Below are 22,269 nucleotides of genomic sequence, written 5' to 3'. Positions count from 1 at the left end.
AAAACCAAATATAGAATAACCTGTTTGAAAATCTGACAAACTATCCCAATTTAGTGATGTTGTTCCAGCTATTTCTAACAATCCCCACAAACATCCCTTCACAAAAAAGGAAAAATCAAACAGAGTCTTATAAGAGAGATTACAGAGATTCAGTATGTCACTGTTTCTTTGACCAACAGCCTCAAAACTGACTGCTTTCTCTGAACAGCTAAAACTCAAACCAAACTAAACCAGACGAAAGCTGAGCTGGGAGAATTGGCCACTCCCCTCTCATGGTATATGTGTTTTTAAGACTTGAAAGCCTTTTGCCTGAGACAGTATCTGTTGGGTATAATCAAATTGGCCCTAAAGCCCATCCAAAACAGGGCTCTCAGCAACTCTGCCTCGTACAACACTTTTGAAAAAAAAGCAAGACAACATACACCTTGTTAAAAGAGCAGCATCATCATACTGTTATGGAGTTGAAGGTGTATAATATACCTTTAAGAGAGAGTGAATGCTGTTTTGCACTGAGAGGTTACAAGCATCTGTCATATGACTAACCAGTTCCAGAGTGTACTGGAAAATTGAAAATATGCAACACTTGGCTGTGAAATAGATACTGGAGTTGGTTGCTGTTTTGACAACAATTTGAATTTAACCAGTTTAAACTATGCACCAGGATACTAATACCAAATCGAGTTTGAATTTATTGTTTTGCCAATATAGAGCCAAGGAGATGATCCCACGTTGGAGATATAAAAAAGGCAGGCAGTTTGAAAGTTAGACAGAGCAACTGCCATTTGAAAAACCCTCTAATAAGGGTACCTTTTCATATGAAACATCTTCACAATAAAAAGAAAGAAGACAACTCAGGGACAGCTTCAGCTGGAAGACGACAGACATTGGAGACAGCAGTTGCTTTATGGTTTTTGACATTAAGTTGATGTAAGTTTAATAAATGTTTTATTGGAACAATATATTGTTATAGAGTTGGAGACAGCTAATAAGCAGTTAAGAGAAAGTGGGGCTTAGAGTTGTGAATAGTTGTTGTTTAATGTTCACTTTAAGAGTTAAAGAATAAATCCAAACTATTTTCTTTAGATAGTGGTATTTGGGTGTTCTCTGTCACTCATAATTCAACAGATTATGAGGCAGGAGGAGCATGTCATAACAATACCTCCCCCCTTAAAGAAAATGAACCATCACTATCCAAAGATGGCTTAATTTTAAAACTCCTTAATCTCAAATTGTCAAGACATGACAACACCCATATATTTCATTGACAATAATCATGCAAACATGCCCTACTACATTCTGTTTCAGTCTGTTTTACCCGTCACCGAACACCTCCATTTCTCATTCAAGTCCCGACAATGCATCGGCAATCACGTTTTCTCATTCTGCCACATGCACAATTTTCGTAAGTGATGGGAGTGTCAATATGGTGCCCTTACAGGAAAGATGCAAAGACAGAAAGACCTATTAGGTGTTTCTCCAGGAAATTGAACATTCATCAGTGGAAATATTCGACAGTTGAGAAGGAGACTTTGAGCTTGCTGTTGGGGTTACAATATTTCAGTGTTTATGTTACCAGTAATGTATGAAGCAATCATGTCCCGTAGTATCCAGGGATGTACAGGTTAGGGTGGATTGGCCATGCTAAATTGTCCTGTAGTGTTCACTGATGTGCAGGTTGGGTGCATTAGTCACTGGCTAACACTGGGGCAGTGGTTAACACAGCTCTCAGGCTGTCAAATGCCTTCTGACAGTCCACTAAAACATCTTGTTTTTCTTTAGCAATTCAGAGTGGTATAGCCACACGGCTAAAAATTGGTATGAATTTCTGATAAAATCCACTCAATCCCAGGAACGGTAGTAGTACTGCTCTTTTTGTCGATGGTATGGGAAACTCCCCAAATACCTCCTTGGTTTTGTATTCCATTGGACCTTTTGTTCATATCCAATAACATAGCACAGGAATGTGGCTTGGGCTTTGGTAAATTCACTCCTAGTTAAGTTTATCACTAAGCCTGCCTCCAGAGTCGATCGAATGATTCTAATAAATGTTGCAAATGTTCCTTCCATGTGTGACTAAAAATAATCAGGTCTTCTATGTGTACAACACAATTGGGTAATCTGGAAATGACCTTATTGGTTAGTCTCTGGAATGTGGCTGGCGCATTTTTCAAACCAAATGGCACAACTTTAAACTGACACAGTCCACTCAGTGTTACAAAAGTCAAAATTGTCTTCGCTCTTTCAGACAAAGGTACACTGTACACTGCCTGTACACTGTGAGCAAGTCCAACTTAGAAACATTAGTTGCTTGTCGCACCTTTTCAATACTGTAGTCCAAACTCAGAATTGAATATGCATCAGACTTTGTAACTGCATTGACTTTGCGATAGTCCACACACAACTACTGGGTACCATCTGGTCTTGACGCCATTACTATGGGCGAGCTCCAGTTACTGTAACCCACATCAATTATGTCATCTTGGAGCACGCGTTCAATCTCTCTTTGAACCCGTGCTAACTTTTAAGGGTTATGCTTTAAGGATGTTGCTTAATCGGAAAAACATCTCTTATATCTCCTATATCTACATCTTGCATTATACTAATTTCCATGCATCTCCCCATGCGATAGCAATAACTCTTTCAGGTCATTTTGAATTTCCTCTGGAAGATAACTCAATAATTTATCCCAATTTTTGACACTTTCTCATTTTCTAATTTAATTTGAGGAATGTCCGATTCAGAATCCTCTGAACCCTCTGTGTTGTAACCAATAACACAGTCTCCTTTGGCTTTGCTTCACTGTCAAAATACCTTTTGAGCACATTCACATGACACAGAGATTTCTTTGTCTGGAGATCTTATCAAATAGTTCACCTCACTCAATCTCCTTTCAACTTGATAAGGTCCACTAAACCTTGATTTTAAAGGGTTCACCTAACACTGGAAGTAACACTAACACCTTATCGATGATAGCAAAATTGCGAGTCTTTGAATGCTCATCCATTTCCCATTTCATTGTATGCTGTGATACTTTTAAATGCTATCTAGCCAACTCCCAGCTCTATTTAACACATTGTCCAAATATGTGGTCTCTGAATTCTGATTTACCCAGTTTTTCCATCATCAATTTTCGTGATCCTCTCACTTCATGACCAAAAACTAATTGATTGATTCATTGGTGCATCCCTGATCGTAAAAAAATACAAACGGAATTCCCTTGTCAGAATCATCTGGGCAGTCTTGACTAACAGCCCTCAACATGGTCTTCAATATCTGATGTCACCTTTCTAATGCTCCCTGCAACTTTGGCTGGTATGCAGTAGATTTGCATTGTTTTATTCCTAAACTATCCATAACGTCCTCAGAAAATTTTGATGTAAAGTTTGACCCTTGATCTGACTGTATCTCTGTGGGTAGCCCACATCTAGTGAAAGCTTTGAGCAATTCCTCTGTAATCCTTTTAGCTGTGATATTGCATAATGGAACGGCCTCTGGAAATGTAGTGGAGACATCAATTATTGTTAACAAATACTCACTCCTACGATATGTTTTAGGTTTGGGTCCTACGCAATCAACTAAGACTCTTGTAAAAGCTTTATCAAATGCAGGAATAGGTATTAAAGGTGCAGATTCCATTACTGCATATAGTTCTTCAACTACCTGACATATATGAAATGTCTGGTAAAATTCAACTACATCCTTGTGCAGTCCAGGACAGTAAAAATGTTTTTGTATTTTAGCTTGGGTTTTTCTCACTCATAAATGACACCCTATCAGTAATTCATGCACCATTCACATACCTGCTTTTCATAACGCAATGGCAATACGACTTGATGAACATCTGCCCATTTCTCACCTGCCTATGTGATGGTCTCCACTTCCTCATTAAGACATCATTTTTAAGTTAGTAACATTCAAGGATACATTTTTTGTGTATACCTTTTGATAAATTGCTTTGAATTTTTATCTTTTTGCCGTAACTCAGTTAATTTATTTGAGCAATAGACATCTGCTTTGTCATCTATCTGCTCCTTGTTTGTCTCAACCATTTGATCAAACAGGGTCTCTGCTAATTCCATTTCAACTTATCTATGCTCTTTGACCTCTCCTGTTTCAACTGGTGACTGTGACCTTGTTATCACAGAATCAGGAAAAATCCCATCCCAGGATGTGCAGGATGTGTGTCCTGCAACAGTTCACTTGCCCTGAGTTTCCTCTGGCTTTTCAACCACAGTAGGCACCTGTGAACCAGCTATATCGTTACGATGGACAAATTGTATTCCTGGAGCTGAGAGTTTGGTCAGTACCCCTACCACGACTTCTCCAATCTTCACTAGGCACTCTAACCTCACTCCACATAATTGAGTGCTTGTCTCACCATGGATTCCCATTACTAGTAACTTTTCTAACAACAGTCCTTCAGAGGTACATATCTCTTCATCTTTCAACAGCAAGGATTGAGAGGATCCTGTATCTCTTATGACTGTAACCTCATTATCTGCTGCTCCTGGCCTATGCGAGTAAACTTTACTTTGGCAGGTATATGGTTAAAGAAGATCTGGCACTTCATCCTTAACCAACCTCCAACCAGGTTGTACATTCTGGTGCAGCTTTCTCACCTCACTTCCTCTACCTACACATTATGTTTGGGTTAACAAAACTCACATGGTCACTGGCCGCTTCATTTGTTTTGCCATCTTTTCAAATTAGATGAAAAAGGCTTCCACATCCTTCTCATCAAATTTAGGCATTGCGTAAATATACTTAAACAGAACCCCACCAGGCCTTTGGCTACCATGAGTTTGCACACCCTCACTCTCTCCCTCACTAAGCTTACCTTCAGCCTTCATCTCCATCCTGTCAAGCTGACTTTCCTGTCTAAGTACTAATCTCTGAAGTTCAAACTCCCTCTTTTCCTTTGCGCACTCTCTTCCCTCTGTTTCCTCTGCTTTTGATTGTAATTCAAACTGTTTCATTTCTGTTGCCCTTCCCTTGTCTTTTGTCTCTAACTCAAGCTGCTTCATATTCAACAAAACAGTTTTCAACAAAACACAATTTTTTGCCCCCAAGATTACCAAATGAAACAGAAACAAATCAGAACCAAATATAGAATAACTTAACCTACCCAAAAACCTAACAGATTATCCCAAATTAATGCTATTCAAACTACTTACAACAATCCCCATAAACACTCCTTCACAAAAAAGGGAAAATCAAACACAGGGTTTTACAAGAGAGATATCAGATAGAAGGATGGCAGAGAGATTTAGCATGGATCCATGTTGCAGTTTCTTTGGCCAGTAGCCTCAAAACTGACTCTCTCCACTCAAAGCTTCCTGACTCTATTCCTGATGAAGGGCTTTCGCCCGAAACGTCGATTTTCCTGCTCCTCGGATGCTACCTGACCTGTTGTGCATTTCCAGCACCACTTTAATCTAGATTCTGGTTTCCAGCATCTGCAATCCTTGTTTTTACCCTACTTTCTCTGAACAGCTAGACTGCTAAAACCCAAACCAAACTAGAGAAAGGTTAAGCTGAGAGAACTGGCCGCTCCCTCTTCATTGCATAAGTGTTTTTAAACTTGAAAGCCTTTTGCCTGAGACAGTATCTGTTAGGTATAATCAAATTGGCCCTAAAACCCATCCAACCCAGACCTCTTGGCACCTCTGCCTTGTACATTTGAAAAAAGAACAAGGACAACATAAACTTTGTTAAACGATCAGCATCATCATAATAACATCATTCTAATAATGGTTGAAAAAATAATGCCTCAGTTGTAATCTTCTAAAATTCTTTAGCAAGGTCCCAGCCACTGCTCTGTGTGTATTGTTATGAAGATGTGGGTGTACTTTAAGAATACAAACTAGCAGTGACAGCACCAAGTGTCCTTAATAAGGCACAATGTAACACGTGCTCCAGCTACTGGGGTAGCTGGTTGTCTGGAAACAACAACACAGATTCAAATTAGGCCAATCAGTTTAAATTATAACCCAAAAAAAACAAATGCCAAACAAGTCTGAAATGAATATATTGGCAATCTTAAAAGCCAATGACACAATCTGATGCTTTGGGATACAAGTTCAGGGAGAATTGAACAGGTGGGAGGAGAACTGCCACCAGACCAACAGATGTAGACTGCTAGTCAGAACTGAGGGGTACCTGTTTAGAGTAGGGAATTGTAAATAGTTGTTAGTTAATTATTCTCGGTTATACTTTAAGAAATTTTTAATTTTAAAAGTTAATTTTTACTTTACATATTTCTTGGCCACTCGAGTTTTATAGATGTTGGTATTGTTGGTATTAAATTAAGCAGAAAGGTTTACCTCACGTCGTAAGAGTTTGAGTTCAAATCCCACCACAGCAGTTGGTGGAACTTAGTTCAAAATGTATTAATTAAACCTCAAAGCTAGTCAAAATGACAACCATGAAATGACCATCCATTGCTGCAAAAAAAAATACATTTGGTTCACTAATCAATGTCCTTTAAGGAAGGAAACTAGGCATGCTTAGCTGATCTGCCAACCTGTGACACCAGTTCCACATTAAATGCAAGCAACATTTAAGTATCCTTCAAAATATCCTCGCAAAAAAGGAACAAAACCACTCAGCACTGGCCTAGGCAACAATAGCAAGCCCAGTACAGCCGATCCTACAAACTCTTCACTATTAACATCTGTGAGATTTGTGCCAAACTTGAGACGGTGTCATTGACTAGTCATAGGGTGATACAGCAGCCTTTGGTCCAAACAGTCCATGCTGAACTAAACTGGTTCCACCTGCCTGTTCCTGGCCCATATCCCTCCAAGCCTTTCCTATTCATGTACTTATCCAAATGTCTTTTAAATGTAATTGTACTCACATCCACCACTTCTTCAGGAAGTTCATTCCATGCGTGAACCACTCTCTATGTAAAAAAATTGCCCCTCATGTAGTTATTAAATCTCTCTCCTCTCACCTTAAAAATGTACCGTCTTGTGCTGACATTCCACATCCTAGGGAAAAGACAACTACCAGTAACTACGTATACCCCTCATTTTATAAACTCCTACAAGATTGCCTCTCAAACTCATACACTCCAGTGAACAAAGTTCCAGCTTTTCTTCAAAACTCAAACCTTCCATACCTGGAAACATCATGCAACATCCTAACTTCATGCTGAGTCATAACTTAAAGACAAGCTTCCAGACATGACCGTCACCATCTTTCAGTAGAAGCTGGACCACCAAGAGGACAGACCCACCTGTTGGCTGCATAATAACATACACATTTGGGAGGGAGGTGCCCTGGGAGACTAAAATGTTGACTGCAGACCCTATGAACTCTCATGACACAAGGTTGAACATGACCAAGGAAACTTCCTGCTGATTACCACCTAAATGCTAGTCAACTTCCCCACCCAACAGTCAAGTGATAAATCAGTACTCCTGCATGATGAACACCAATTGGGAAAAGCAGCAACAGGGAAAAGGGCACGATATGTTATGAGTGGGTTCTTTCAATGTTCATCTCAAGAATGACTCATCAGCACCAGCTGTGATCAGGCAGGCTATCCTAAAAGACATTGCTGGACGGCTCCAGCTGTGGTCGGTGCAGCTGCATGAACCAACAGGAGGCAAACTCTACTTACCCTCTCCTCACCAATCTAACGGTCACAGATGCAGCCATCCATTGACTGTCCTGGCAGTAGAGACTAACACATAGTCCTTGTGAGAATACCTTTTGTTGTATAGTATAGCACCCATTAAGCAAAATGGGATAGATTTTAAGCAGATCTAGCAACTCAAAAAGGAAGCGCCCACAACACACAGTGGACTATTAGCAGCTGCAGGGATATGTTCTTATAAATGGTCATTGAATACAAAAGCATAAAAAATCCAGAGGATTAAACCATTCAGTCTCTTAAACTTGTCCTGCCATTCCACTAGATCATGGCTGATTTATCTAATCTCAACCCCTTTTGTGTTTGAGCTAGTTATAGCCATCCTTGACAGTTCAAAACCTGACCCACCACCTCTTTAAATATTTTTGTGATCTATCCACTACAATCTTCTGATGAATTCCAGACACTCATCACCCTCTGAGAGGCAAAATACATATGCATCTCAGTTTCAAATGAGTGTCCCCTTAATTTGTAACCATGTCCCCCAGTTTGAGATACTCCTATGATTGGAAGCATCTTTTTAACAATGACCCTGCCACACTTCTTGTATTCTTGGATGCTTTAATAATACCATCAGACAAGCAAAGTTTTGAAGGGGCAACACAGGGTAAATGTTGAGAAGATAACCTCCTAGCAGTATGGTATAACCCTAATTCTACTGTTACCAAAAAGCTGGGGTATTGAATGAAAGCAAAATATTTTGAACACTTTCCAGGTTAAGAAATAGTTTACTAGTACTTTTTACAATCAAGTTTACATCAGTCACTGCTCACAAAGTGACCACCTCTACCTTTGTTGAGATCCAAAAGCAGACTGGGTGACCGCTTAGCCAAATACCTCTGCTCTACAAAACAGCTCACTTTGTCCATGAGAATGACTCTGGCCTTTCAGGTGCTTGCCATTTTCAATAAACCATCTTGCTCCAACGCTATAAATTTCGGCCTCAGCCTGCTATAGTGTTCCAGCAAAGCACAATGTCAGCTGGAGGAACACCATCTTATTTTCTGCTTAGGCATAGACTCAGTCACACAACACAGAAACAGACCCTTCGGTCCAACTCATTTAGGCCAACCAGGTTTCCTAAACTGAATTAATCCACTTTGCCAGCATTTGCCCCATATCTTTCTAAACCTTTCCTGTTCATGCATCTGTTCAAATGTCTTTTCAATATTATAATTGTACCTGCCTCTGCCACTTCTTCTGGTAACTCATTCCATACATGCACCACACTATTTGGAAAAAGTTGCCCCTCAGGTCCTTTTTAAAATCTTTCCTCCCTCACCTTAAACCCACGGCCTCTAGTTTTAGACTGCCTATCCTTGAAAAAAGATTCACATTATCTATGCCTCTCACAAGTTTATAAAGTTCTCCGAGTTCACCACTCAGCCTCTGATGCTCCAGAGAAAGAAGTCCCAGCCTATCCAGCCTCTCCTTATACTTCAACCCCTCCAGTCCCAGCAACATCCTTGTTAAACTAGAAAGGATACAAAAAAAATTTACAAGATCCTTCCTATAACAGGGCGACCAGAACTGTACACAGTATTCTAAAAATGGCATCACCAATGTCTCGTACAGTCACAACATAATGTCCTAACTCCTATACTTGATGTTCTAACCAATAAAGACATGCATGCCAAATGCCTTCTAACCGCAAGTCTGCTTTCATGGAACTAGGTTGCACCCCTAGGTCCCTCGGTTTGACAACAGTCCCCAGGTTTCTGGTTCACCTTACCAAAATGCAACAACTCACTTTCATCTAAATTGAATTCTTAACTGCTACTTCTCAGCCCAGTGGCCCAGTTGATCAATATCTTGTTGTACTCTTTAGATAACTTTCTTCCCAGTCCACTATACCACCAATTTCGGCATCATCCGCAAACTTACTAACTATACCACCTATAGTACTACCTAAATCGTTGATACATATGCATTTCACAGCTTTCAGAATTAAACAGGTTCACAACTTCAAAGCATGAATATCTGTGCAAAAGGCAACATGAAGCAGTCGCAGTCATCTTCAGCCAGAAGTAATCAAGTGGATGATCAATCGTGCCTCCACCCAACATCCCCAAAATTACAGAGGCCAGTCAATTCAACCTACGCGATGTCAAGAGATGAGTGAAGGCACTGAATATTGTGAAGGACTAAGGGCTCTGACAACATTCCAGCAACAATATTTAAGATGTACTCCGCTTTTCCAGTACAGCTACAATACTGACATGTACCTAGCAATGTGGACATTGTCCAGGTATGTCCTGTTCACAAAGAGGACAAATTAAATCTTGGCAATTACTATCCCCATCAATTGATCCTCTTTCATCAGTAACACGATTGAAGAGGTAATTGACAGTGCTATCAAGTCAGGAATTTTGTCTGGAAGTGCGCTGCTTCAATAACACCATCCTGGACCAAGTTACCCATTTATTATGTACCCCATCTATCATCTTAAATATCCACTTCCATCAGCACCAAAACACAAAGGCATCGTGCTTTCTACACATCGCTGCAGTCATGCACTGAGGTTTCATCTACAGTACTAAACCTGCAGCCTCCATCAACCAGAAGGACTGAGCAGCAGATGCATGGGGACACTAACACCCGAAAGTTGCCCTTCAAGTCACATATCCAATATCACCAATCTTTCGCTAGTGCAGTATCAAAATCCCTATTGATACTCTGGATATATCTACATTACATGCACTGGAGTGGCTCAAGAGCAGTGAAGGACAGATAGTAAATAGTGGCCTAACCAGCAATACTCTTACCTCAAAAGGATTTTTTTTAAAACTTGCACTGCAAACAGTTCAAAGAAAGACTTCATGATCTTAATTAATACATTAAAAATATGAGAACTTTGCTGACTGACCAATTCATTGTGATATTTTTGGAAAATAATTAAGTGTTTTTCATTTAAGTTTGTTACTAGTTAATTGGCAAGCTCCCTACAGATAGGCAGAGATCAATTTATATTTCTTGAATACCAAACTAAATGCTCAATTGAGCCCTAGGAATACAAAACTAATTCATTCAGGTGTGAACTTAACAAATTTGTGCATGAAGTTGTACGGCCTCTGATGCGTGCTCGGCATAGGCACATACAATAAGCAAACCAGATATCCTATGCCATTGGTTACAATGGTTGTAAGTTTTATGGAATTGCATATGCAATTAATATCAAGTTAATCAGAGCCAATAATTTCAGTGATTCAATAAACCCGCAGCAGCTGGTAGAACTTAAAGAAAATCTGGAATTAAAATCCTTGTCTGGCAATTCTATGATTCTATGAAAAGTTGGTCTCAGTGATTGCTATTATTCATTGTCATTTAAATAAAATGAGTTACTTTCACTAATGTCAGTGAACATCAGAGTGCAGACCCCCAGCAATGTGGCTGACTTTTGAATGCACTCTGAAATGATTGAGCAATCCACCCAGTTCAAGGGCAATTAGGGATGGGCAACAAATGCTGACCTTGCAAGCAACACCCACATCCATGAAAGAAGAAAAGAATAAAAGTACACAACTTTCTGGGAATGTGCTTCTATTTTTGAGTTTAAATTATATATTGTCATAAAAGAGCAACTTTGTTTATTCTTTAAAATTTTAATTTAACTGCTCTCTCAATTTTATCTGTTCCTTTTTTTGTAAATCCCAGGATTCAAATGAAACATCATAAGCAAAGGCTGGGTCCACACAAAATTTAGATTTGAGTTAACAGCTAAAACAGGTGAATAAGGTGAACAAACAATGTTAAGTATTCACCATTTACACAGTACTTCAATAAATTATGCAAGATATTCTAAAGCCTTCACAGCAAACAAATTACTTTTGAAACGCTGTCACTTATCATGCAAACAAATGGGTAAAAGTTCAAAATAAAAGTGAAAAGTATTTATGATTTTATAGTTTGAATAACTTGGCTGCTCAGTTGTCACTTTGTTACAACTGATCAATCTTTGTTACTGTTCAAATTAAGTTTGGTTTGAGTTGTTGCATGTTAATAACATTTGAGCAGCTCAGAGAGACTTGTGAACAAAATGTATGGGATCTCAGAAAAAAGTTGATTAAAAACAAATATGGGATGGTCTATCAATCAAGAAAATCGCTTAAATAAGTTCGAACATAGAGGAAATGCACCAGGGGTATACAGCAAATAATGTCAGCTCCAGTCATTGCAGTGCAGGGTTAGAACTTCAGACCAGTCTGGGAATCAATTCAGAATCACAAAGAACACAACTATCAAAGGACTGTATGCGAAGGTGGCACTGCAAAGGGATGGGGGCACGACTTGGGAGCACAGAATTAAAGAAAATCGCAGGAGCAAATAAGTGCAAAAAACATTGTTTTCTGTGGTTATTTGGGAATTAGATTTGTCATTTTTGTTTACATTTTCAAGTTCACATATAAATGGGTTTCTCAAACTTATTACAAATGACTAATTTTTGGTCTTCATTGTAAAATTAAGCATCAGAAGTATTACTTTTATAAAATAAACTCATTAAATTCTGATCATTTCTTTAACTGCAGTCTTAACAATGCCTAAAATTTTCTTTTTCTCACCTGTAGATTTGCTCGTAAGATATAGGTATGCAGTCTCCAGGAGACTGTGTCAAAAGCTGATCAATGGCACTGTCCAATTTTGGCCAGTAAGTACGCTGGTAGTCTTCTGTTGTTATAATGTTCATCACTAAACAGAATATCAAAAATACAAACACAATTTATCAAATTAGACACAGACTACAAGAAATTTAAGAGTGCAAGAAACTTTAATAATCATTTCTAGTACTTTGAGCGACCTATTATCTAATGGTCATCCAATCTTAACAACTAAGACTGCTATCTGGCTCACTGACAGACATGAAAGTCACAAGAGTGAGTGATGTGACTTCAGTAGTAGCAAAAATAATAAAGAAATATTATTATTACAACGCTCCAAACAACTTCTAATTCAATGTACATAGTTCTAACATTAACCAAAATATTACTTTCTACTTGACAATTAAATTTGCTGCATTGGATTTTAAGATAAGTACTGATAAGATTACACAAGTTTCATTTTTTAAAATGTTAAAATTAATTATAGTCAAGAAAATAACTATAGAGTTTGTGATACAACAATTTGATATTAGCAGGTTATTAATAAAGAATCCCCTATACACTGACTCCAGTCAGAATGTTTCTTCTGAAAAAGAAAATTAATATTCCATTTCTTTCTAACAACCAGTCTCATTTCACAAAAGTTACATTTAAACAGTTAAACCTTACTATCTATGGCGATGACCAAGTGATCTCTAGTACAGCTTAGACCCTCAAATCAATGATTTACTGCTTAAAATGGGAGTTGCATGAAATTAAACCTAAAGCTAGTTATCATTTGCTGCGCTAATTATTAAATATCTTATTTGTTAAACAAGGACAATTTCATCTATCCTCTATTGCTCAATTTGCAAATAAACACTCAAATATAGGTACTTGTTAAATGTCTTGAAATAAGAAAAATTGTTAAGTAAACATGACAAGAGGCTTCAGTTCCAACTTGAATAGAATCAATCCTAGAATGGTTAGGACACAAAAGGTGGCCATTTGGCAAGTCAAATCTGTGTCAATTCAGCGGGTTCCATTTCCCCAATCTTTCCCATGGCCCTGCAGTTTCTTTTCCTTCTGGTGTCGGCCCTTTTGAAAGCTATGATTGAATCTACTTCCACCATTTTCAGGCAGTGAATTAATAAGAGCTTTTCCACTTTTGCCAAACACCTTAAATCTGAGCCCTTAGCTTCTTTTCCCCTCTGTCAATGGGAATAATATTCCCCCTTCTACTCTGCTTACACTTCCATGATTTCCAACATCGTTTCTTAAATCCCCTCTTAACATTCTCTTCCCTAAGACCAACCAATTTGAATCTATCTTCCTGGGAACCATTTTCATAAAGGTGTCTCAGTGGTTAGCACTGCTGCCTCACAGCACCAGTGGCCCAGGTTCAATTCCACGCTCGGCTATTGCTTGTGCAGAATTTACACATTCTCCCAGGGTCTGCATGGGTTTCCTCCAGGGGTTGCAGTTTCCTCTCACAGTCAGGAAAGGTGGATTGGCTATGTTAAATTGGTCATAACATCCAGGGATATGAAGGCTTGGTGAGTAAGTCATGAGAAATGCAGTGTTAAAGGGGAGAGTAAAGGAGTGGGTCTGGGTGTGATGCTCTTCAGAGGGTCAATGTAGACTTGATGGGCCGACTGGTCTACTTCACACTGTAGGGATTCTATGATATTGCCTTCACCCTCCTTTAAATCCTTTACATCTTTCCTAAACTGCAGTATCAGAATTGGATACAGAATTGAGTCATCAATAGTCTCCAGATTTTATTTTCATACATTTGGTACTATAATGCCTGGTCACAAAGCAAATCTAAACTGAAATAAAAATTGTACAATCACATTAGGTTTATGTTCAAAGCAAGCACGTTGGGGTTAACAATGAGGTCATGTCCTGACTAAGGTTTCATCCCATAAAATTCCCAGTCAAATAATCAGGAGACAAATGATAACAATGGAGTTTCGACTGAATTTACGAACTCATTGTACAAAAAGCCCTGACTCAATACATGTCAGCAACTGTTCAGTGACACTCCTAATTAAGCATGTGGCACACCAGATCAAGTTTTGATTGTTTCCTCATTCGATGTTCAGTCATGCCCACTTCCACAAGGGATTGCAACAAACAAGCTGAAAAATGTGTTGCTGGAAAAGCGCAGCAGGTCAGGCAGCATCCTAGGAGCAGGAGAATCGACGTTTCGGGCATAAGCCCTTCTTTAGGATTCCTGAAGAAGGGCTTATGCCCGAAACGTCGATTCTCCTGCTCCTTGGATGCTGCCTGATCTGCTGCGCTTTTCTAGCAACACATTTTTCAGCTCTGATCTCCAGCATCTGCAGTCCTCACTTTCTCCCATTGCAACAAACAAGCTGGGCTCAAAGATCCTGAAGCCAAGTAAAGCAATCATAACCTCAACCAAATTCAGTAAATAAGTACAAAATCGACACAATCCTTGTCTGATTCACTTAGCCTCATACAACACGGTGAATTTACAGTCTTAGACACTGAGGAGTTCAGTTAATTGCTCCTTTCGAACAAAGAACTTTATAGCAGAGGCAGGGCGTTCAGCCCTTCAAGCCTGCACCAACACATTTTGCCCTTCCATGCTAAAACTCTCTTCACTTGCAGAATCTGTATACCTTTTTCCCTTCCCATTCGTATATTTGTCCAGGTGTTTCTAGAATACTGCTATTTTGTTTGCCTCAACCACCATCTCTGACCATCAACTTACCTTGCACATCTCCTTTAAATTTTCCCCCAACACCTTGAACCTGTGTCTCCTAGTAATTGACACCTCCACCCTGGGAAAAAGCTTCATACTTTCCACAGCATTCACAACCTTAGAAATTTCTATTAGGTCGCCGCTCAAACTCCTGCATTCCAATGAAAACAAACCCAGTCCAACCTTTTCCTTCATAGCAAAAATCCCCCATACCAGGCAATATCCTGGTAAACCTTCGGCCCAACAAGTCCACACCGACCCGCCAAAGCATAACCCACCCAGACCCTTTCCCCTACATTTACTACTTCACCTAACACTACGGGAAATTTAGCATGGCCAATTCACCTCACCTGCACATTTTTGGATTGTGGGAGGAAACCGGAGCACCCGGAGGAAACCCACGCAGACACAAGGAGAATGCGCAAACTCCACACAGAGAGTCGCCTGAGGTGGGAATTGAGCCCAAATCTCTGGCGCTGTGAGGCAGCAGTGCTAACCACTGTGCCACCGTACCCTTTCCGAAGTATCCACATTCTTCTGGTAGTGTGGTGGCCAGAACTGTACACAATATGTCTCGTAAGCCACCACATTTCAGTCACACCTATAATCATATGGACATAACAATTCAAACTAATTCATACACTTCAACTAAGGTGTGACATCTTGTCCGCTACAAATCTCAAAACTTGAGAGATTATTCCGCAAATTCCACAATTACAGGTTACAGCAGTTTGTATCTCCAGTAGATAGAATTGGCATAGCTTAAAGCAGGCAAGAACAAACACTGGACCCAAGTTAGTTGGTTTAGCAGCAGATCTAAAAGAACTGGATCAACTCCATGTCAAGTTCAGTTCTGTAGGTTGGCACACAAATCACAATTTCCAGCAGCTATCACATGACTTCAAATTCAGACCTACAAAGCACAGGAAGCCATTTGTTTTATCGAGCCTGTTATGGATCTTTGAAAAAGCAATCTAACTTGTTCTATTTCCCATCTCTGACACCATTTACCAGTGCATTCTTTCTTTTACTGAATACACACCTAATCACCCTTTGGAAGTTACAATCACATTTGTTCCCATCAGCTTTTTTCATAATGCATTCCAGACCATATCAACTCTGCCTAAAACAAATTTTCCTCAGCTCTAATATACCTTAAATTTGCATCATTTCCTCATGAAAAGCAATACTTCATCAAGCTAACAATGAGGACACTTCTATCAAACACAGAACATAGAACAATACAGCACAGGAACATGCCTGCACCGACCACGATGCCATTCTAAACTAAACTCACCTACCTGCATAAAGTCCATATCCCTCTGTTCCCTGCCTATATGAGTCTTACTATTGCATATGCTTCTACCACCTCCCTGGCACTACCATCTGTGTTTAAAAAAAAAGCCTCGCACATCTTTAAACTTTCCCTTCCCCACCTTAACCTACGGTCCTAGTCTTTGACCCATTTCCACCAGATGCAAAAGACTGTCTATCCACCCTATCCATGCCAGGTCAGCCCAACGGTCTCTGTTGCTCTAGGAAAAACAATCCAGGTTGCTCAACCTCTCCTTGAAGCTAATACACTCCAGTCCAGGCAACATCCTGGTAACCTCTTTTGCAGACTCCCCAAAGCTTCCATATCTTTCCTATAGTGCACACAATCCTCCAAAATATGGAGAAAGTGAGCACTGCAGTTGCTGGAGATGAGTCAAGAGTATGGTGCTGGAAAAGCACAGCAGAGCAGGCAGCATCCGCGGAGCAGAAGAATCAATGTTTTAGGCAATGCCCTTCATCAGGAATGAGGCATGTGAGCTGAGCAGGCAGAGAGATAAATGGGGGAAAGGTAGCTGAGAGGGATAATGGCAATACGTTGGAGAGGAGGGTGGAGCAGATAGGTGGGAAGGACGATGGACAGATAGGACAAGTCATGAGGGCAGTGGCAAGTTGGAAGGTTGGATCTGGGATAAGGTGGGGGAGAAGAGAAATGAGGAAACTCGTGAAATCCACATCGATGCCAAGACGGAAGATGAGATGTTCTTCCGCTTGTGTTGGGTGGTTAGGGTGTGGCAATGGAGGAGACCCAGGACCTGCATGTCCCTGGTGGAGTGAGAGGGGGAGTTGAAGTGTTCAGGTGGGGCGGTGGGGTTGGTTGGTGCGGGTGTCCCAGAGGTGTTCTTTGCTATCTGGACGACACCTCCTCCCACCCTGCCTCCTACAAAAGTGCTATCCCTTATTCCCAACTCCTCCACCTCCGCCGCATCTGTTCCAGAAGGACCAGTTCCACCGCAGAACACACCAGATGGCCGCCTTCATTAAAGACCATAATTTCCCCTCCTACATGGTTGATGCTGCACCTCCTCCCTCGAACTACACCCGTCCAACAACAATAAGGACAGAATGCCCCGGTCCTCATCTTCTATCAAACCAACTTCCGTATACATCGCATCATCCTCTGCCATTTCCACCACCTACAAACAGACCCCACCACCAGAGATATATTTCACTCCCCACCCCTAACAGCTTTCCGTAAAGACCATTCTCTCCACGACTCCCTTGTCCGGTCCACACACCCCTACCAACTCACCCTCCCCTCCCGGCACCTTCGCCTGCCACCGCAGGAATTGCAAAACCTGCACCCACACCTTCCCCCATCACCTTCGTGCAAGGCCTCAAAAGGAGCCTTCCACATCTATCAAAGTTTACCTGCACTTCCACACATGTCATTTGCCGTAAGCGCTGCTCCCATCGTGGTCTCCTTAAATTGGGGAGACAGGATGCCTACTTACAGAGCGCTTCAAAGAAAATCTCTGGGACAACCACACCACCAACCCCACCGCCCCATGGCCAAAAACTTCAACTCCCCCTCCCACTACCACTCCACCAAGGACATGCAGGTCCTGGGCTTCCTCCATCGCCACACCCTAACCACCCGCCAGGAGAAAGAACACCTCATCTTCTGCCTTGGGATCCTCCAACCACACAGCATCAATGTGGATTCACCAGTTTCCTCATTTCTCCTCCCCCATCTTATCCCAGTTCCAACCTTCCAACTCTAAGATGGAAAATGGGAATTTTTTTTGGCTGTAACAGGCTGCTCCTTTTTTGAGAGACAGACAAAGGCAGCAAGCACATGGTCTGGGAGAGAGGGAGAGAGAGACACACAGAGAGACACAGATAGAGAGAGAGAGAGAAACCCAAACTGCTAACCGATACAGTCTTGAATCTGCGCAGTTGAAATCATGTATCTCTGGACATCGGAGTGTGTTTAGGAAAACTAAACAAACAGTGAAATTCACATTTAATGGTAAAGTCCTAGGGAGTGTTGCTGAACAGAGACCTTGGAGTGCAGGTTCATAGCTCCTTGAAAGTGGAGTCACAGGTAGATAGAATAGTGAAGACAACATTTGTTATGCTTTCCTTTATCAGTCAGAGTATAGAGTACAGGAGTTGGGAGGTCATGTTGTGGCTGTACAGAACATTGGTTAGGCCACTGCTAGAATATTGCGTGCAATTCTGGTCTCCTTCCTATCGGAAAGATGTTGTGAAACTTGAAAGGGTTCAGAAAAGATTTAAGAGGATGTTACCAGGCTTGGAGGATTTGAGCTATAGGGAGAGGCTGAACAGGCTGGGGCTGTTTTCCTTGGAGTGTCACAGACTGAGGGGTGACCTTATAGAGGGTCACAAAATTATGAGGGGCATTGATAGGATAAAATGGACAAAAGTCTTTTCCCTGGGGTTGGGGAGTCCAGAACTAGAGGGCATAGGTTTAGGGTGAGCGGACAGATATAAAAGAGACCTACGGGGCAACTTTTGCACACAGAGGGTAGTACATGTATGGAATAAGCTGCCAGAGGAAGGGCGGAGGCTGTACAATTGCAACATTTAAGTGGCATTTGGATGGGTATATGAATAGGAAGGGTTTGGAGGGATATGGGACGGGTGCTGGCAGGTGGGACTAGATTGGGTTGGGATATCTGGTCGGCATGGACAGGTTGGACTGAAGGGTCTGTTTACATGCTGTACATCTCGATGACTCTAAGCAGCTCTAGCAAATCTCCTTGCCAGTATATTAGTCCCCTTGCAATTCAGGTGCAATCCATCCTTCTTCTACAGGTCATTTCAACCCCAGAAGAGCTTCCAAAGATCCAAAAATGTGAATCCTTCTCCCATAAGCCAGCTCTTCAGCCATGCATTCATCTGCTCTATCCTCCTATTCCTACCCTCACTAGCTTGTAGCACGGGGAGTAATCCAGATATTACTACCCATGAAAACCTTCTTGTTAAATTCCTGCTGAGCCTTTCTATATTCTCCCTTCAGAATCTCATCCTTTTCCCTTCCTATGTCATTGGTACCAATGTATACAATGACCTACTGCTGGTCCGTCTCCACTTTGAGAACATCCTGCACCCTCTCGGAGACATCCTTAACCCTGGCACCAGGGTGGTAACACACCATTCTGATTTTTTTGCTGCTGGCCACAGAAACGTGTCTGTTCCTCAGACTAGAGCGTCCCCTAACTCAATCGATTGCTTGGAACTCATTGTACCCCTCATTACATTAGAGCCAGTCTTGATACCAGAAACTTGGCTGTTCATGCTACATTCCCCTGAAAGTCCATCACCCCCTACATTTTCCAAAATAGTATACTTGTTTGAAATGGGGATAGCCACAGAAGACTCCTGCACTCCCCGCCTACCTCTCATACCTTTGTTGGAGTTAACCCATCTATTTGACTGTATCTGCAGCTTTTCTCCATTCCTATAACTGCCTTCCATCACACTCCCTTGCTCTTGTAAATTCCTCACTGCCTCTAACTGTTGCTCCAAAAGATCCATTTGATCCAACAAGATTCACAACCAACGACATTTATTGCAGATATAATCCTCAGTAACCCTTCAACTCTCCTGAAACTCCCACATCCGACAAGAAGAGCATATTCCTGATGAAAGGCTTTTGCCCGAAACATCGATTTTCCTGCTCCTCGGATGCTGCCTGACCTACTGTGCTTTTCCAGCACCACTCTGATCTAAACTCTAGTCTCCAGCATCTGTAGTCCTCACTTTTGCAAAGAAGAGCATAGCACTCATTAGGCCATTTTGCTCCTTCCAATCTACAGATCCAGAAAATAGCACCGTCTCATTGCTCTGCAAAACACTGCTCCAGGCTAGCTTAATACTTACGGCTTGTATTTTTAAAATTTAGACAAGAGACAGATCCCAATAAAGACATATAATCAACAATGAACCCACTCTGGATTAGTGGTGCTGGAAGAGCACAGCAGTTCAGGCAGCATCCAACGAGCAGCGAAATCAACGTTTCGGGCAAAAGCCCTTCATCAGGAATAAAGGCAGTGAGCCTGAAGCATGGAGAGATAAGCTAGAGGAGGGTGGGGGTGGGGAGAGAGTAGCATAGAGTACAATGGATGAGTGGGGGAGGAGATGAAGGTGATAGGTCAAGGAGGAGAGGGTGGAGTGGATAGGTGGAAAAGAAGATAGGCAGGTCGGACAAGTCAAGGAGACAGTAACTGAGCTGGAAGTTTGAAACTAGGATGAGGTGGGGGAAGGGGAAATGAGGAAGCTGTTGAAGTCCACATTGATGCCCTGGGGTTGAAGTGTTCCGAGGCGGAAGATGAGGCGTTCTTCCTCCAGGCATCTGGTGGTGAGGGAGCGGCAGTGAAGGAGGCCCAGGACCTCCATGTCCTCGGCAGAGTGGGAGGGGGAGTTGAAATGTTGAAATGTTGGGCCACGGGGCGGTTTGGTTGATTGGTGCGGGTGTCTCGGAGACGTTCCCTAAAGCGCTCTGCTAGGAGGTGCCCAGTCTCCCCAGTGTAGAGGAGACCACATCGGGAGCAACGGATACAATAAATGATATTGGTGGATGTGCAGGTGCAACTTTGATGGATGTGGAAGGCTCCCACTCTACTCACTATCACAAATTTACAGCAAGGTTATACTTAAAACTATTTACTTATCTGTTTCTGTGCTGTGACAAAAGACAGAACAAGCCCAAACCAGCCAGCCACCTCATCAATCCAGTCACTGTGGCTCCAAGAGCAGGTCAGAACCGACCACTGAGTAACTCACTGCTTGAATCCCCAAAGCCTGTTCACAAGACGCAAGTCTGGAGTGTGATGGAATACTCCTGGATGGGTGTAGCTCAAAGAAGACTCAGAAAACTCGACACCACCCAGGACAAAGCAGCCCACTTGACTGGAACCACATCCACAAGCAATGACTCCATTGAACACCAACAGTCAGTAGCAGCAGTGTGCCCCATCCACAGGATACACTGAAGCAACTCAGAGGCTCTGAAGCAGTTCTTACCAATCCCCTGACCTCGAAAATCAGATGGATAAGGGCAGGAGACACATGGAAATGCCACTTCATCTAGGTTCCCTCCAAAGGGGCATGCCATCTTGATAAGGGTCGATATCAACATTCATTGAGTGTTGCCGGGTCAGAATCCTGAAACTCCCTCCCTAACAGCACTGTGGGTCTACCTACACCAGATGCACCGTCATGGTTCAAGAGAGCAACTCACCAACATTTTTTGAATGCACAATAACTACTGGCCTCACCAACAGTGTCAACACTGGCAGAATGTTGAAAAAGTTATTTTTTGCTTGAAGTAATCAGTTATTCAATGCTTTAGAATGGAGATTGCTTTCATGATAATCATTGAACGTGAAAAATGGATTAATCCGTAGCTGATACCAAACCTTGCACGTTTCCATAGCGCTGAGTCAGTGGTATTTTGTGAGCTGCAACTTCCGTGGCGGCTAGGGGAAGAGAGAGGACAGAACCTGGGCCCCCAGTCGAGATTAATGCACTGAAATATGCAGTTCAGCTTTGCTGTCCATTTTGGTGTATATACATTTTGCTTTCCCAAAATGCAGCACTTTGCATTTATCGGAGTTAAACTCCATCTGCCACTTCTCAGCACATTGGCCCATCTGGTCAAGATCCTGTTGTAATCTGCGGTATCCCTCTTCACTGTCCACGACACCGCCAATTTTGGTGTCATCTGCAAACTTACTAACTGTACCTCTTATGCTCACATCCTATCATTTATGTAAATGATAAAAAGTAGAGGACCCAGCACCGATCCTTGTGGCACTCCACTGGTCACAGGCCTCCAGTCTGAAGAACAACCCTCCACCACCACCCTCTGTCTTCTACCTTTGAGCCAGTTCTCTGTCCAAATGGCTAGTTCTCCCTGTATTCCATGAGATCTAATCTTGCTAATCAGTCTCCCATGGGGAACCTTGTCGAACGCCTTACTGAAGTCCACATAGATCACA

At 41.7% G+C, this 22,269-nt stretch overlaps 1 protein-coding gene across 1 annotated transcript in view; it reads right to left on the bottom strand.

Moving 5' to 3' along the window:
* Positions 1–22,269, bottom strand: part of cacul1 (CDK2 associated cullin domain 1) — a 119,245-nt gene that overhangs the window by 83,354 nt on the left and 13,622 nt on the right. The window contains exon 2 of the mRNA XM_072557324.1: positions 12,220–12,346. Within this exon, the coding sequence (XP_072413425.1) occupies positions 12,220–12,346 (127 nt within the window). The remainder of the gene's footprint in view (positions 1–12,219; positions 12,347–22,269) is intronic.

Source organism: Chiloscyllium punctatum, chromosome 38 (genome assembly GCF_047496795.1).
Source record: "Chiloscyllium punctatum isolate Juve2018m chromosome 38, sChiPun1.3, whole genome shotgun sequence".
Taxonomy (NCBI): Eukaryota; Metazoa; Chordata; class Chondrichthyes; order Orectolobiformes; family Hemiscylliidae; genus Chiloscyllium; species Chiloscyllium punctatum.
This window is presented reverse-complemented; position numbering and strand designations above follow the sequence as displayed.